The sequence below is a fragment of the Dermacentor andersoni genome, chromosome 2, assembly GCF_023375885.2.
Source record: "Dermacentor andersoni chromosome 2, qqDerAnde1_hic_scaffold, whole genome shotgun sequence".
Classification (NCBI taxonomy): Eukaryota; Metazoa; Arthropoda; class Arachnida; order Ixodida; family Ixodidae; genus Dermacentor; species Dermacentor andersoni.
In genome coordinates this window covers 160,753,017-160,766,411 of record NC_092815.1, presented here as the reverse complement: position 1 = coordinate 160,766,411, position 13,395 = coordinate 160,753,017, and the positions used below count along the sequence as shown (strand labels likewise).

The window sequence follows — 13,395 nt, the reverse complement described above, 5'->3', positions numbered from 1 at the left end:
CTTATCGAAGTCGACAAATGCATTTGACGTTAATGTAGACTATTTCAGAAATACTTTGCAGCAAAAAGTGCTTCAATTTGTTCTGCAAATGAGTTATTGGCAATCAAAGATCACCTTTGATCCCCTTCACGGTGCTGCCACTCCTTCTTCAGTGCCTCGCACTGCAACGACTACGGCGGTGCAGGCGGGCCCACAGTGCTCCGCCTACTGAATGTCACCGTGGCATGCAGTTCAAGTTTGATCTTGTATGTTCATGTAAATGCCACATTTCCGATTTTAGTACCTACGATGCACCAAACATGGTTGTCCTCAGCGAGCCGCAGTGCACTCAGCGTACGGGCTCGTCGTGGCACCCCACAGTGGTCGTGGTATCACGCCACCTACAGTACGTAGCAGACCACAGCTACGTGCAACTGCAGTGCGTATGCGCAGCGTTTGCTTTGCACATGACAGGGCGCATTCACACTCATATGCTTCAGTCTCACCATGCTATGTGGTGCGACCAGCTTTGTGCCGCACCAGCTTGACCAACGAATAGCAGCCACATTCAACTTGAGCATTTCGAAGAGTTATCAATAATTCAATATGAAGTGAAGTCTGCCAAGGCACTTAGCTGGGAGCAGCAAAGAGTGAAAGCGCGCTGGCAAGCATACGTGTGGTTTGACCTGATGTTTCGCGGGGTTTGAGGCTAGCTGAGTGTTCAAAACTAATCGAAATTAGCCAGACCCAACGACCACGACAACAATAAGCAGGGTGGCCAAAGCTTAATTCCTGCATGGGCAGCTGCGGCCGAGCCTCTTCTGGAAGTACGTAATTCTCTCGGAAATTCAAAAGCAGATTTCCGTTTGCTTCAGCCTGTTTGTCAAACTGCATCGATAAATATACACAGTAACAGTAGGACGAAGTAGACTGACCCAAACACCCTTCTTCATTGATGTCAGCTATCAGCCAATAGCAGCCATTTAGGGCAACCCTGCATATGATGAAATATGCAAGCCGCAGACAGCTTCGAAGGAGGTGAGGAGAAGGCTTTGTTTGAAAAAAAGTGCCTGAGAAATAAATGACTTCACACTCCGCTTATGAGCTCCATGTGTGGCGCACGACTGCAAAATTTCACTGAGATGTTCAGAGCAGAGTATGCTTTCCATAGACTGCATTTTTTCACCAAGCCTTAGGGGTGTTTCAAGACTCCTTTACGTGGACAAGCTGACAGATTGAAGATGATCCTAATACAGTTGAACCCAGTTCATTTGTTTTAGGAAAAAAAGCGAGAAAAATATGTGCTGACCGGGAAAACATAGTCTGAATAGACTCTCTTTTAATGTCCCAAAGGCACCCACACTGTCACAATGCCAGAGACTACTTTCAGTCACCGTACGTTGACGTCCTGGCCACTTAGCCCAACACGACCGACTACTAAGCCATCCAGATGGCAGAGCGGGGGAAGAAGAAAGCAAATGAGAAGAAAGGAAGGCACGCTCACCTCCTGAAGTAAATCTTGCGCTGCAATGGCCTTAAGAACGTTCTTCTTGCTCGTCTCCTGCATCTCGCCGCCAACGAGCAGCTCGTCAAGGATAAAGTAGGCCTTCTCAAAGTTGAAGATGATGTCCAGCTCGCACACCTGCACACAAATATCGCGATGGCAAAAAAGGAATGAGCGTAATTGCGCAGTCTGCATCTACTCATCCTGTACACAACAGATTTCTTTCAATGATCACAAGACATAGTGCTACTATGTCCTAGCAAACGTCCTTCCCTCAACACTTGCTGTACCCGACATGTTCTCCAACAGTACAGACAAAGGCTGTAATGTACAATGGGTGACCTTTTTCTCCTGTTTGCAAATGGGTTCAAATTTTGTCTAGACCTGAGCATCATTTACTTGTGTCCATTGTAATCATATTTCTGTAGGCAAAATAGTAGCCCCAGATCATTTGTTTTTGTATACTTACTGTACAGGTCAATTATTTGCTGTGAACTGGCTATCCTAGTAACTACATTGTTATACCCCCCCCCCCCCCCCCCCCAAAAAAAAGAGAACACATTCCTTGTTGCAATAATGTTTTTTTAAAGCAGTAGAAAAAGATTATCAACTTTTCATAATGCACATACTTGTACCACTTCAGAAATAGGTTTCTAATACAAAGTAAAATTGTATTTAGCATTTGGTATGCTAGGATATACTACATATATTATTTCTTACAAAAACTTTGCTTAATCTGAGAGTAAATAGTACGCAAGAGGTAAGGTGACAAAACACGCACAAAAAGAAATGTTCTTGCTGCGTGCATCTAAGCTGAGACATAAATCTGCCTCTATGGATATTTGACATGGTTGCCACAAATCTGTGTGACGCTGACCCATGTAAGATGGGCAAATGAACTGGCCTTGCAGACAGTAGCAACCCAGGAGCAGTGCCAGGATTTTTCTGTGGGGTGGCACAGAGCATGATTCTCCATTTTCATCTGGTGTGCAGGAAGGCACCTCACTGGACACTCCATGGTGGTAGGAGAATCAGGATGAAATTCGGGCGGTCAGCCGCACCCTCTCCCCTCAGCCCACTTCAGTACTACCTCCGGTAAGGCCCCTCTTTAGCTACTCAGAACAAGCCATATTACCTACCAACTAATCAACTGGGCCAGAAAAGAGCTCACAAGCTGACCTACCGTAGCTCACAGCAACAGAACTTATTCGCACTTGGGTTAACAAGTTACTTAACACAGAGAGTTATGCGCAGCATGACAGGAGCACAGGAGTTGATTAGTTAAGAAATTGCAGTCATGAGGTATACATTGACAAGCTTCTGTGATACTGGTCCAGCAATCAAAATGACTATACTCAAAAATCAAAAGCCACACCCTGTAACAGCAGAAGGCACATACACTTCCAAAATACTTGTCCAGCAGCTCCACATATCGGTGAATTACTTCAAGAGTCAGCAGCTCGTTGTCCACCTGTTCCACAGCACAACAGAAATACAGACTGGCGTACCTGGATGGAAAAGAGAGGCACCACAAGGTGAGAGACAACAAGCAGTTGGGGGTGTCATTACATCTGTAACAGACTGAAAGGAGTCACTGCATGGCACACATAAAGTGAGTCATTGGAAAGGCTGCAAAACTGATTGCCATACTGTGCCAATCATGTGAACTGGTGACGGCATGAGTGCTGAAGCAGAGAATGCAAACTCTCATGAGGGGGAGCCATGTAGCTCTACTAAAACACATCATACAATGTTACTGCCCTGCTCAGAACATCACGATTCCCCTGGATCTTCCAACACCCACTACCCAACTTTCTTAGGTGTTCCCCTACTCTAGATCAAATCAAATCATGTTCTTCAATGTCACAAAGTAACACACAGGCTATGACAGACACTACAGTGAGGTGCTTTTCCTCATCCAGGGTTCCTTAACCTGAACATAAATCTGTCACTGAATGTTTCAGTGAATCATTCACATTCAGTGAATGTTTTTGCATTGCGTCACCTTGGGATTGTGGCCGCCACAGCTGGGAACCAAACCCACAATCTCACACTAAACAGCAATACACAATAGCCACTGAGTGCCAGCCACCATAGCAGGTATCTACAGTTCTTCGTCCCTCAGTAGAGACGAGAAATATTTTTTTGAGTTGTGGCTCATTTGTGCATGTAAAATTAAACGGCTGCCTGGCCAGCACGTGCCGTTAGTGCACATGGGGATTAGTGAACGTCTGGCCAGCAGGAAAAATTAAGCTCACTCTGTCTCTCTCTCTCTCTCTCAGGTGCACACACCCAAGACCCCATCCATAAAACTCTTTTCACACATCAAGCTGGCACCATAATCCTCCACGCTCGCCTACACATCGCACGAGGCAGCCTTCAAAGTTTATTGTTTCCCACCAAGTGAGCATGGCAGTAAAAGAGATGCCGCTACTACAAAGTTAACAACTCGGCTGTGAGGCACCACCTAACTGAATGGAGTTCCTCTTAATCGTTTGTGTCCAAAGTTCTTTCCCCAAAAAATGAACCAAAATTTCCCAATCTTCCTATACTGTGCCACACTATTGCAGATAATGTTCAGATTCATAAAATATGTGCTGTGCATGGTTTATCTTTTCACATGCACCCAAAATTAAAGAATAAAGTCTGGTTTCAATAAGAGATTTCAATACTACAGATTACAGTCGAACCCACTTATAACAACATTCAAGTGCCACGAAAATTCCTTTGTTATAACCGGGTTGCATGAAAAAATTAAAAGGGGGATGGCAGAGCTGATGTGAAAAACTATAATGGCAGGGAGGCCCAGTGACCCTCCCCACCACCTTTCTCCATCCAGCTGCTGATTGCGTTCATTCGTTTATGTGCTTTCTGGGCGGTCCAATCATGTGTAACAAGCCGCAGCTGTCGGCGTTAAAGAATAGCATTGCTATAAAAACTGCAAAGAGGGGTCACCAAAGCATCGCCGAGGCATCGCTTTGGTCACCCCAAAAGGGGCTTTTTAAAAAATGCAAGAAGGTTGCCACAGCAGCCTGTTAGCTTAAGAAATCTAGAAGAAATGCTGAGGCGAGATCACCACAAGCATCTTGCCATGTACTTTTCAGTGGCTTAAACAAGAAAACCCTACTTTACGCGAAGCTTGCAGACATCTTTCTCCAAGACATCCAGTTGTTCCATGCACTGCAGTGGAAGGTTCCTCGCAAGAATGAAGCCCCAGAAGGACTGAATCATCTGCCGGACCTCCTGTGAGAACAACGTTGAGGTAGCCTCCCCTACCACATCACTGCTGCTATCGTCCCCGTCGCTATCCAATGCAAGCACGTTCGCAATAATCACCTAATTGGTCAGAAGCACTTAGTTTCCAAATCTACAGCCATGCGCTTTCTTTTCACCGGCAACGTCATGCATTGCCAATGATCAGCGGGCGGATCAACCATCTTCCATTTTGGCGGCGAGTCAAACGAGGCTGAGAAACCACATGGCCAGGTCCGATTTTGACGCAACCAACAAAGATGAACGCAAGCGATTAAGCTGCTTGCAGAACTGCGCTCAGTGAGGGGCAAGTGAGCAACATGTGAGCAGCACAGTTGTTGGGATCCATTCGTGTGTCGGAAGGTGGCGCAGCCTAGAGCTATGGATTGTGTCCAGAGGGGTAAAAAGACGACGGAAAAGAGGCGCACGAAGAAGGCTGGAAAATGAGTGCTCGGCGAATGTTGGAGCAGCGGGCTATTGTGCTGCGGCTCAAATTTCTCGCCTTCTTTATTTTTTTTGAAGGATTTCACATTTCACTACCTTTCGGCTCGGACACCCAGCAGACAGACTTCATCATCATAACTGACGATGCGGCATAGGGGCATTGCAGTAAGCGGGTTATTTCACCATGGAAAACATACAAAAGTTGTTGATGCAGCAGTTTCTCATTGTTATAACTGATATATTGTTATATGTTACAACCAAAAACTCACTATTATTAAACTTTCCTAAAACAAAGCTGTTTTATTCCATCCAAAATCCATACCATGTAACCTCGCTGATATCCTACAATTAAACCACTCTGTCATTAATATCTCTGCTGTAGCTAAATCCCTGGGAGTAATTTGTAACGAATTTATGCTTCGGGACCACCACACTGACTACCTATGCACTAAACTTTCTAAAGCTTTAGGCATGCTAAGGAAGTGTATGTATTTTCTCCAAGTCTTACAGAACCGTTTAGTATACACTGCCTCGTTAGAATCGCATTTGCGTTACTGACATATTGTATGCTGAAATAGCACTAAGAAAGTTCTGTATAAGCTTATAACATTATAATGCAGAAAAATGCTCCCCGAGTGATTGCCAGAAAGTCATATGATGTGCACACATCTCCGTTGTTTACTAAACTCAAAGTTTTAAAGTTAGGCAAATTATTTGAATTTAAGCTACTGTCTGCCTTTAAATGAGAAATATGTAAGAGTACACACAATCTGAGAACACTTTCAAACTTGCAGTATAACGCTTCTTTACGCTCCTTCAGGCGCACAGAACTTTCGTATGTACCAAGATCTCGCACTAAGGTATTCAGCTGATGCAGTTTAGCATGCCACAGATTTTAAATATATCCTATCTGACATTAGAGAACTTGCGTGCACTTTCGAGAAATGACTTGTACGCGCTTTTTGCATAATGCTTGTTATCATTTGGTGTTTTTGTTTATTTGGTTACACAATGCAGTAGTTTCCATCCTATATGTATTATTTAACAAATAATGCTGCTGCTAGATTTTGTTTGCATGTTTTATTTACTTCTGCTAAAGTGTCTGCTATTCTTTCACAAACAAGTATCGAAACTTGTATTTGTATTATTTACTTCTGCTGAAGTGTCCGCTGCTGAGTACTGGGAGGTGGGGGCAGTCGAGCTACATGCATGTAGTTTTTTTCCCACTTTCCCAACCACATTTCATGTGTGATTTTCTTTTGTACTTTGTGTGTGGTAAAAATCAATCAATCAATCAATCAAAACCAGTATCACTATAAGTGGGTTCAAGTGTAGTAACAAAGAAATAATATTATCTGAGAATATTTTAATTAAATTTTCGCTAAATAATAGATGTAAGCACTCAAGCTCAGCTGCATTTTCGGCAACGAGCTGAAGTGGTCATTTAGTTTTGGTGAGCCTAAGAAAAACTGCAGCTTGGACAAGTAAGACACTTATTCGGCAATATTGGTACCAAGTCATAGGACAACTAGACCTCATGCTTGGGTGTTATAGTTCATGAAGCACAACATGGGGGCTTATTTTTTTCAGTTTTTTACTACTTCGGAGTTAACCACATAGCAAGCTTCTTTATGTGCTGGCATAAGGAGAGAGAGGAGAGGCCAGCTTGAGTGATGCAACTCAAGCCTGTTATTTCACGCTGGAGAAGGGTTTGGAGGAACAACAGACGTAGGGTAGGAAGATGATGAAGGTAGTGTGGTGAAGATGGTAATGATGCCTACCACCTATGATGTCATACTGACACATGTAGGAAGAACCGCCCAAAAAAAGGGACCCTGAACTAGCTTAGACCCCCATGCAGTCAGCAGGCAAGCACCCGGATAAGCAAGAGACGCTGAAGTGATAAAAGGTTTCCCTGTGACCTTGAATATGTCCTTTCCTAGAAAGTTATCCACACCCCAGCCAGTGTTTAAAACAAAGTGTATGGCTATTCGCACTGCACAAACCTACAAGCAGAAGTGTGTAAAGGAAGTAAATGATAATTTGGTTTTCAATTTCAGGAGCAGCACTTAGGCCCCCAATCAACATTCAGTTAGGAGAAACATGCTCAGAAGAGCTACCGAAAAATACCGAGAGACGCCCCACCCTTAAAAGACAGCCCACCTCTGATTAACCTCCCGGCTTAAAAAAACAAAGCTACCCACCTTAATGTTACCCACCACTGAAAATTAGCCCACCTCATATTTTCACTCGATTTTAGGTGGGCTATCTCTCGGGATTTTATAGTAGAAGATTAGATGGCACACAAACTATGTATCATATGGTCAACAGCAACCGCGAACATTTCATAAAGACCATGACAAAGACATTTGCTAAGGTAGTTTATTATATGTCTCAGTGTGCCTAAATCTAAAAGCACATCATGATTTAGACTTGTTTACTGCAGCAATGTAGCAACCAAATTATTACATCATGTTGATAAAATAATTATTTAACACCACAACAAACATACATCCACATCGCTATGAAGCTATAGAAGCTTTTCAATGACTGGTTTTCTCACTAGAAATGAGATGGCGCTTCCGGCGAGCGCATACATTTTGTTCCTCAAGATTAGCTGCAGCGCTTCAGTGGTGGTTTGATAGCCAGCTGCAGTGGCTACGTTTCAGTAAAGGTGGAATGCAAAAATGCTCCTTTACCTCGATATAGGTGCACGCTAAGTAACACTAAGTAGCCAACATGAATTCGGAGATCCCACTATTGCATCTCTCGTAAACTCTGTGTAGCTTTCAGACTTTAAATCCCAGAATTTTATGGGTGCCATTTCCTGTCTCGAATCTAAGTGCGCTGTGCTATCATTTGTGCACTGACCCCGGCATGACCACTGTTCAAAAGATTTGTCACTTCGGTGAATCCTCTATAACTGGGAGCTCGTTTGCCATTAGAATGTGCTCAATCATATAACCATAGACAACTGAAACACAGATGTAGAATAATGACATTAGTGCAGCGCAAAAAATTGCAGCCCAGAGAACACCTTTAGGTAAGAACTCTACCAATTCAAATCCTTAGTGCAGACATAAATGGGGTTACCATACATAAATGTGCTCAATGTAATCTGTTAATGTGCAGTTCATACATAGAGTAAGGGTACTTTCTGGTTAGTGGACTGGAATCGGTGGCATCCTGACATGAATCTTTGTAGCTGATGAGCTCACAGTGTTTAGTGATTACAGTGGAGAAGCATAAAAGAAAAAGGTATACCACTCCAATGGCACTTTGCTAACTGACTGTAGCGTGTGTCCTGTTGTGTGGTCCATAGTTGCTTCTTCATGCCACAACCTCGAAAAAGATATGTGCAACCACCACTTACAGCAAATCAAGGTTTTGCTTTTGCTGTAGCAGAACATTTCTGCTATCATTTCTTGGTCAGAAGAAAAGTTCCAGAAATAATATCATGGCCAGATAGATTGGTAAAATTAACAGGCACTAACTTGCATTCCTAAAAATCATTTTGTATGCGTTCACATCGACCCACGCTCACTAAATTTCACTGAACCTCACACGGCCACTCAATTGCTCATGTATCAGAAATGAGGGCACTCAATAATGAGTGTGCCAACAAATGGGTAGTTTACATTTGCTACATATGAATGCTCGAAAGCTAACATCTCATCACAAGCTACAATGTAAATGAGTGACAAGTGATATTAAACATTTTCAACAAGCTAGAAAATTCCAAACATTTATGTACCAAGCCCCAAAGCACTACAAGATCAAACCTACGATAACACAACTTTGTGTTATGGTACTTCTTAAGCAATTGTGTAGAAAAATGTTCATGACGAAAAAACATGACCAGCTGTGGCCTTAAAGTGATTAAAAAAGAATTACCAGAGAGTAAAGACACTGTTCCTCATTTATTTCAGGTGCAGAAACTATGCACTATCATGTATTGAAAAAGCTGTTTCTATCCCTACCTTCTAGTATACGACAGTGGTCACACCATTTGGATGAGGCTTAACGAGCCTGAAAGGATGGATATCTGACATTAGCATGTCCTCTGAAGCTTTCACCAAAGTTTCGTGTCATTCACTCAGTCACTGTTAAAGACAGCCGCTGAAACAGCAGCTTGACGCGCCGTACTGGCATCAAGCACTGCTATCTTACACAAAGGCAACAGGTGCAAGCTGATGCGAGCAATGAAAGCATAACCCCATGATGAAACCTGGCAGCGCCAACCAGGGCGTAGTGAAAGGAATCTAATTCACTGAATTGACTAGCCTTAATTGATTAGTAAAGATTAACGTAAATATTAAAAGAAGCTCATGGGTCTTATGGCACGTGGCAATGCAGCATTTTTCCTTTATTAGGCGATTAATCACAGTTAATTAATCACTTTTAAGGAGATATTACGGCATGTACAGTACACGTTCGCACACGCCTGCGCATGTGACATACAAAAGTGTTCATCACGCAGCATGATCAATGCCTAGTAAAAGCAACCCAAATGAACAAACGCCTCTATGAAAACCGTGCATACCGTTTGTAGACAACTTTCAGGTCCTTCCATTCGAGGAAGGAGCACATCTTTGGCTTCCGGGCAAGGATGGTCGTGACTAGTTCACGAGTGATCTTCTTCTTCAACTTGTCTGGATGAGCCATGTACCACTTTTGAAGCCGCAGCTTGCCTTGACGGCTGAACAGCAGCATAAATTGCATCTGCAAACAAAAACAAAAATATAGGGTCACCAACGGTAAAGGCTCCGGCACCCACAATCACGTTCGACGTACTGCTTCGTCGACTACTACAATGCACGGAACACGCCCGCTGGTGGTGACAGTATCGCAGCGCGAGTCAAAACAGACGACGTAGACCATTGAGGTCAGAAACCTAATTGGGAGATATGGTACGGAGTTAAATATTTACAGACAATACCGATCGTAACACCAAAGGAAACAACACAAGAGCCATGTGACGAAGCTGGCTTTTTTTGAATAAATCAACTGTTCACTACTCCATATTTGCAATATACCTATCTCCCCTAATCGGTGCCTCACTGTGCCGCACATTTGATTCTGCCCGAGCGTGCTGTTCCCTCATATTTGGTAATGTTGGTCGCACCGAGATGCCACACGTAAGCATTTACGTTACTTTAGTTTTAGTTCGTCGTACATTGCTTCGAAATGCCCACTTAATGACACCGAACGATTGTTAGCGCCAGCGTACTTAGCACATAATGCGCTAAGCGTGGACAACGCCCGCTAGTTATTCGTTACACTGCCGCTGGATCCAGGGGCCGCGTTCGTTCTACACGATCAAGACAACTGTAGCGGAAGCATCCGCAGGGATGCAGACCGCGGGTTAATGCTATGTTCGCACATGAAATCCAGGCTGAGCTATATTATGACGAGACGCTTATTTATAGAGGTTACACTCACCATCTTGCGGCCGATTTTAGAAATGCGTTCACTGGAATACAGTGTAACAACATTTACAGAAACACGCCCTCGAACGCCCGGTCCAACAGCGTCTAGAATCGGCAGCTGTTAGTCAAGCGGCCATTTGCATTAACTTGGAACTCTGGGATGCGTGATAACCAGGGTTGCCAAAGGTTCACGCAGTTGAAGCAGTTGAAGGAGGCAACGAGCACTAAAGCCATGACTAAATCCTATGCTCCTAAAACATGACTTGACCATATTTTTAGCTATATTTATTTTTTTCGGGAACTATTAAGACCCATTAAAACTTTATTTCATAAAAAAAAACATATGCCAATTTTTGTTTCGGTTTCCAGCAGGTATATGGCGAATTTCCAGAATGCTATGTTTTACAGTTACCGGTCTTCTGCATGAAAGATGTGCCATTAATTTAAACAAGTTAACAACGTTACTAATTATACAGAGAAACAGTTGCTCTTGAAGCTATCGTAAGACTGCAATGCAGTACTTCACAGCTCAAGATATATTGAAAACGATGCCTTTTCGCATTTTCTTTTGAACGTTCATGCAATTCAATGGTGTACGACAAAAATGTGTATGCACGCGATGTATCTTACTTGTTTTGTACTTGTAATTGCTATTTATTTTTCATTGGACCCGCAACTAGCCTGTGGCTATGGGTCCAACCAGTTTTGGTATTCCTGTATGTTTTACGTCTGCAAATAAAGAATTGAATTGAATAATAATAATAATAATAATAATAATAATAATAATAATAATAATAATAATAATAATAATAATAATGATGATGATGATGATGATGATGATGATGATGATGATGATGATGATGATGGTGGTGGTGGTGGCGGTGGTGGTGGTGGTTGGGGGGGGGGGGGTGATGAACGTGCCTGAATAAAATAAAGAACATAACTAACATCTCATAGTTTAGCACCTCTTCGGGGACAAGTAGACCATCAGTCAGGCGTCCAATTTCTGATATTCTAGCCAGAACATCCCAAAGATATGTATGCCATCTGTACGTTTTTTGGCCTACATGTGAACATAGTTGTAATAGTTGTTCTCCCAGGAGCTTATGTTTCAGTTCGCTCGTGAGAAAATGTTTTTTTTTTATATGGTCAGACCTTAGTTATCATCAAGATGTTATTAGGGCAAATATAAACTTTCTTCAAATACGAATAGTTAGTGTCAAATATCGAATAGTCAAACGCAGACGCATATATTAACAGCAGGAATATTTATTTCGATATAGGTATATCGCGAGATAGAGACAGAGCTAACAGTTGTAGAGGGTCAGTTCTAAGCACAAGGTCACTCATTCTCAAACGAAAGACTGCACAAATAGCCTCGCAGCATCTTAGAGCCTAGTTTCAAACAAGCTTTACAATAATGAATGGCTGCTGTATGACTATAGCTTTCAAGAACGCTAAATAAATGTTTCTCAAAAAAATATAAGAAAAGAAGAGTTTGAAGTTGTAAAATAAGAAAAGAAGTTCCTGAAGAACTTGTGTGCCGTAGACACATGTAAAAGGACTGGTAGTCGCGTAAAAGGTATGGTTAGACTGCCAGAAGCAATGAATAACAGACTACGAGCAAAAATCGTAGGTTGTCATGTAGGCCTACGACGCAAAACTAAAAAGAAAGTTTGCATTGTCAACTTTGTTTATCAGGGCTTCAAGATGTTTCACTTCAGCTAACTTGCGATACTCTTTAGCAGGCGGAGAACAGTATAACCAGACTTTAGCAGTCAGTTGTTGGAAAATATTTGGTTACGTTTGAATATTTAAAAAAGTATGGAATAGTTTCTTTAATGCGAATACGAATAGTTAGTGTCTACTATTCGATTCGCATCAGCAACGTCAAATGTTCGCCCACCCCTACTTATGTCTGCAGCTGAATTTGTGGACTGTCCTTCAGAGGTTGATAATCTAGCTGTTGTGTGCAGTGCATGTGCGCGTCATTTTACAATGTGTGTCGATCAGTATTTATTTTATTTTACTTTTACTTCAATTCTCTCGGCTCATCTTCACTCATGGGCAGCGGATTGGAGTTTCGTCTGCCATAGTAGGATACAACTTTAAAAAAAAAAAAAAAAAGAACAACAGTTGGCTACCAAGGCACACGGACCGCGCGGGTATAGTGAAATAGCGCTGGGTTGTGTTACTGCACCAGCCAACCACAGAAGCAAACAAAATCGCCGTCATGCGACCTTTGCAAAATGGCGTCGTACTTCATACCTCCGGGACGACTGCTGTTCTGAAGAGTCTTTTCATCGGCGGGAGCGGTGAGGTACGCAACAGACATGGAGAAAGTGCATGGAGTCTGAGCATTTGACTCTTCAAAACTACGCGGTAGAGTTCATTTCATTGCTGAGCCCGTTTTACTGAAGAAAAAGCGTTCGCTACGCCCCCTCCCCGAGGTCAGCTCTCATCACACCTGCGTTGTGGCAGCGAGCGTTCACGGTCATCAAATGAAATCTGTTCAAGTTTGCCTGTGCGCGCGACACCATGCTTGTTAATTATTCGTGTAGTTTTCCAATAATTTGCTGTCGCAATCAGTGCTTCGCCTTTCGGGCGAAACTGCGACATTTGTGAAATTTTCGAAACAATTTTAATGCCTAAGAACGCCGAACAACTTCACGGTTACTGGAAACTTGAGGAAGACATGTGGCGTCCGCGAAGTGACTGTGTGCAATGTCCGCTTCTGATTGTGCTCAGACAGAAACTCGACCCGCGAAACTGATTTGCTCCGGAGAC

General features: G+C 42.8%; 1 protein-coding gene across 3 annotated transcripts in view; it reads right to left on the bottom strand.

Moving 5' to 3' along the window:
- Positions 1–10,754, bottom strand: part of AP-1sigma (AP-1 complex subunit sigma-2) — a 32,070-nt gene extending 21,316 nt beyond the window's left edge. For all 3 annotated transcript variants that reach the window (XM_050187340.2, XM_050187342.3, XM_050187341.2), the window contains exons 1-4: positions 10,622–10,754; positions 9,723–9,901; positions 2,883–2,991; positions 1,484–1,621 (exon numbers count right to left, since the gene is read on the bottom strand). In XM_050187340.2, the coding sequence (XP_050043297.1) occupies positions 1,484–1,621; positions 2,883–2,991; positions 9,723–9,901; positions 10,622–10,624 (429 nt within the window). In that variant the 5' untranslated portion in view covers positions 10,625–10,754. The remainder of the gene's footprint in view (positions 1–1,483; positions 1,622–2,882; positions 2,992–9,722; positions 9,902–10,621) is intronic.
- Between the last annotated feature and the right edge of the window lie 2,641 nt (positions 10,755–13,395).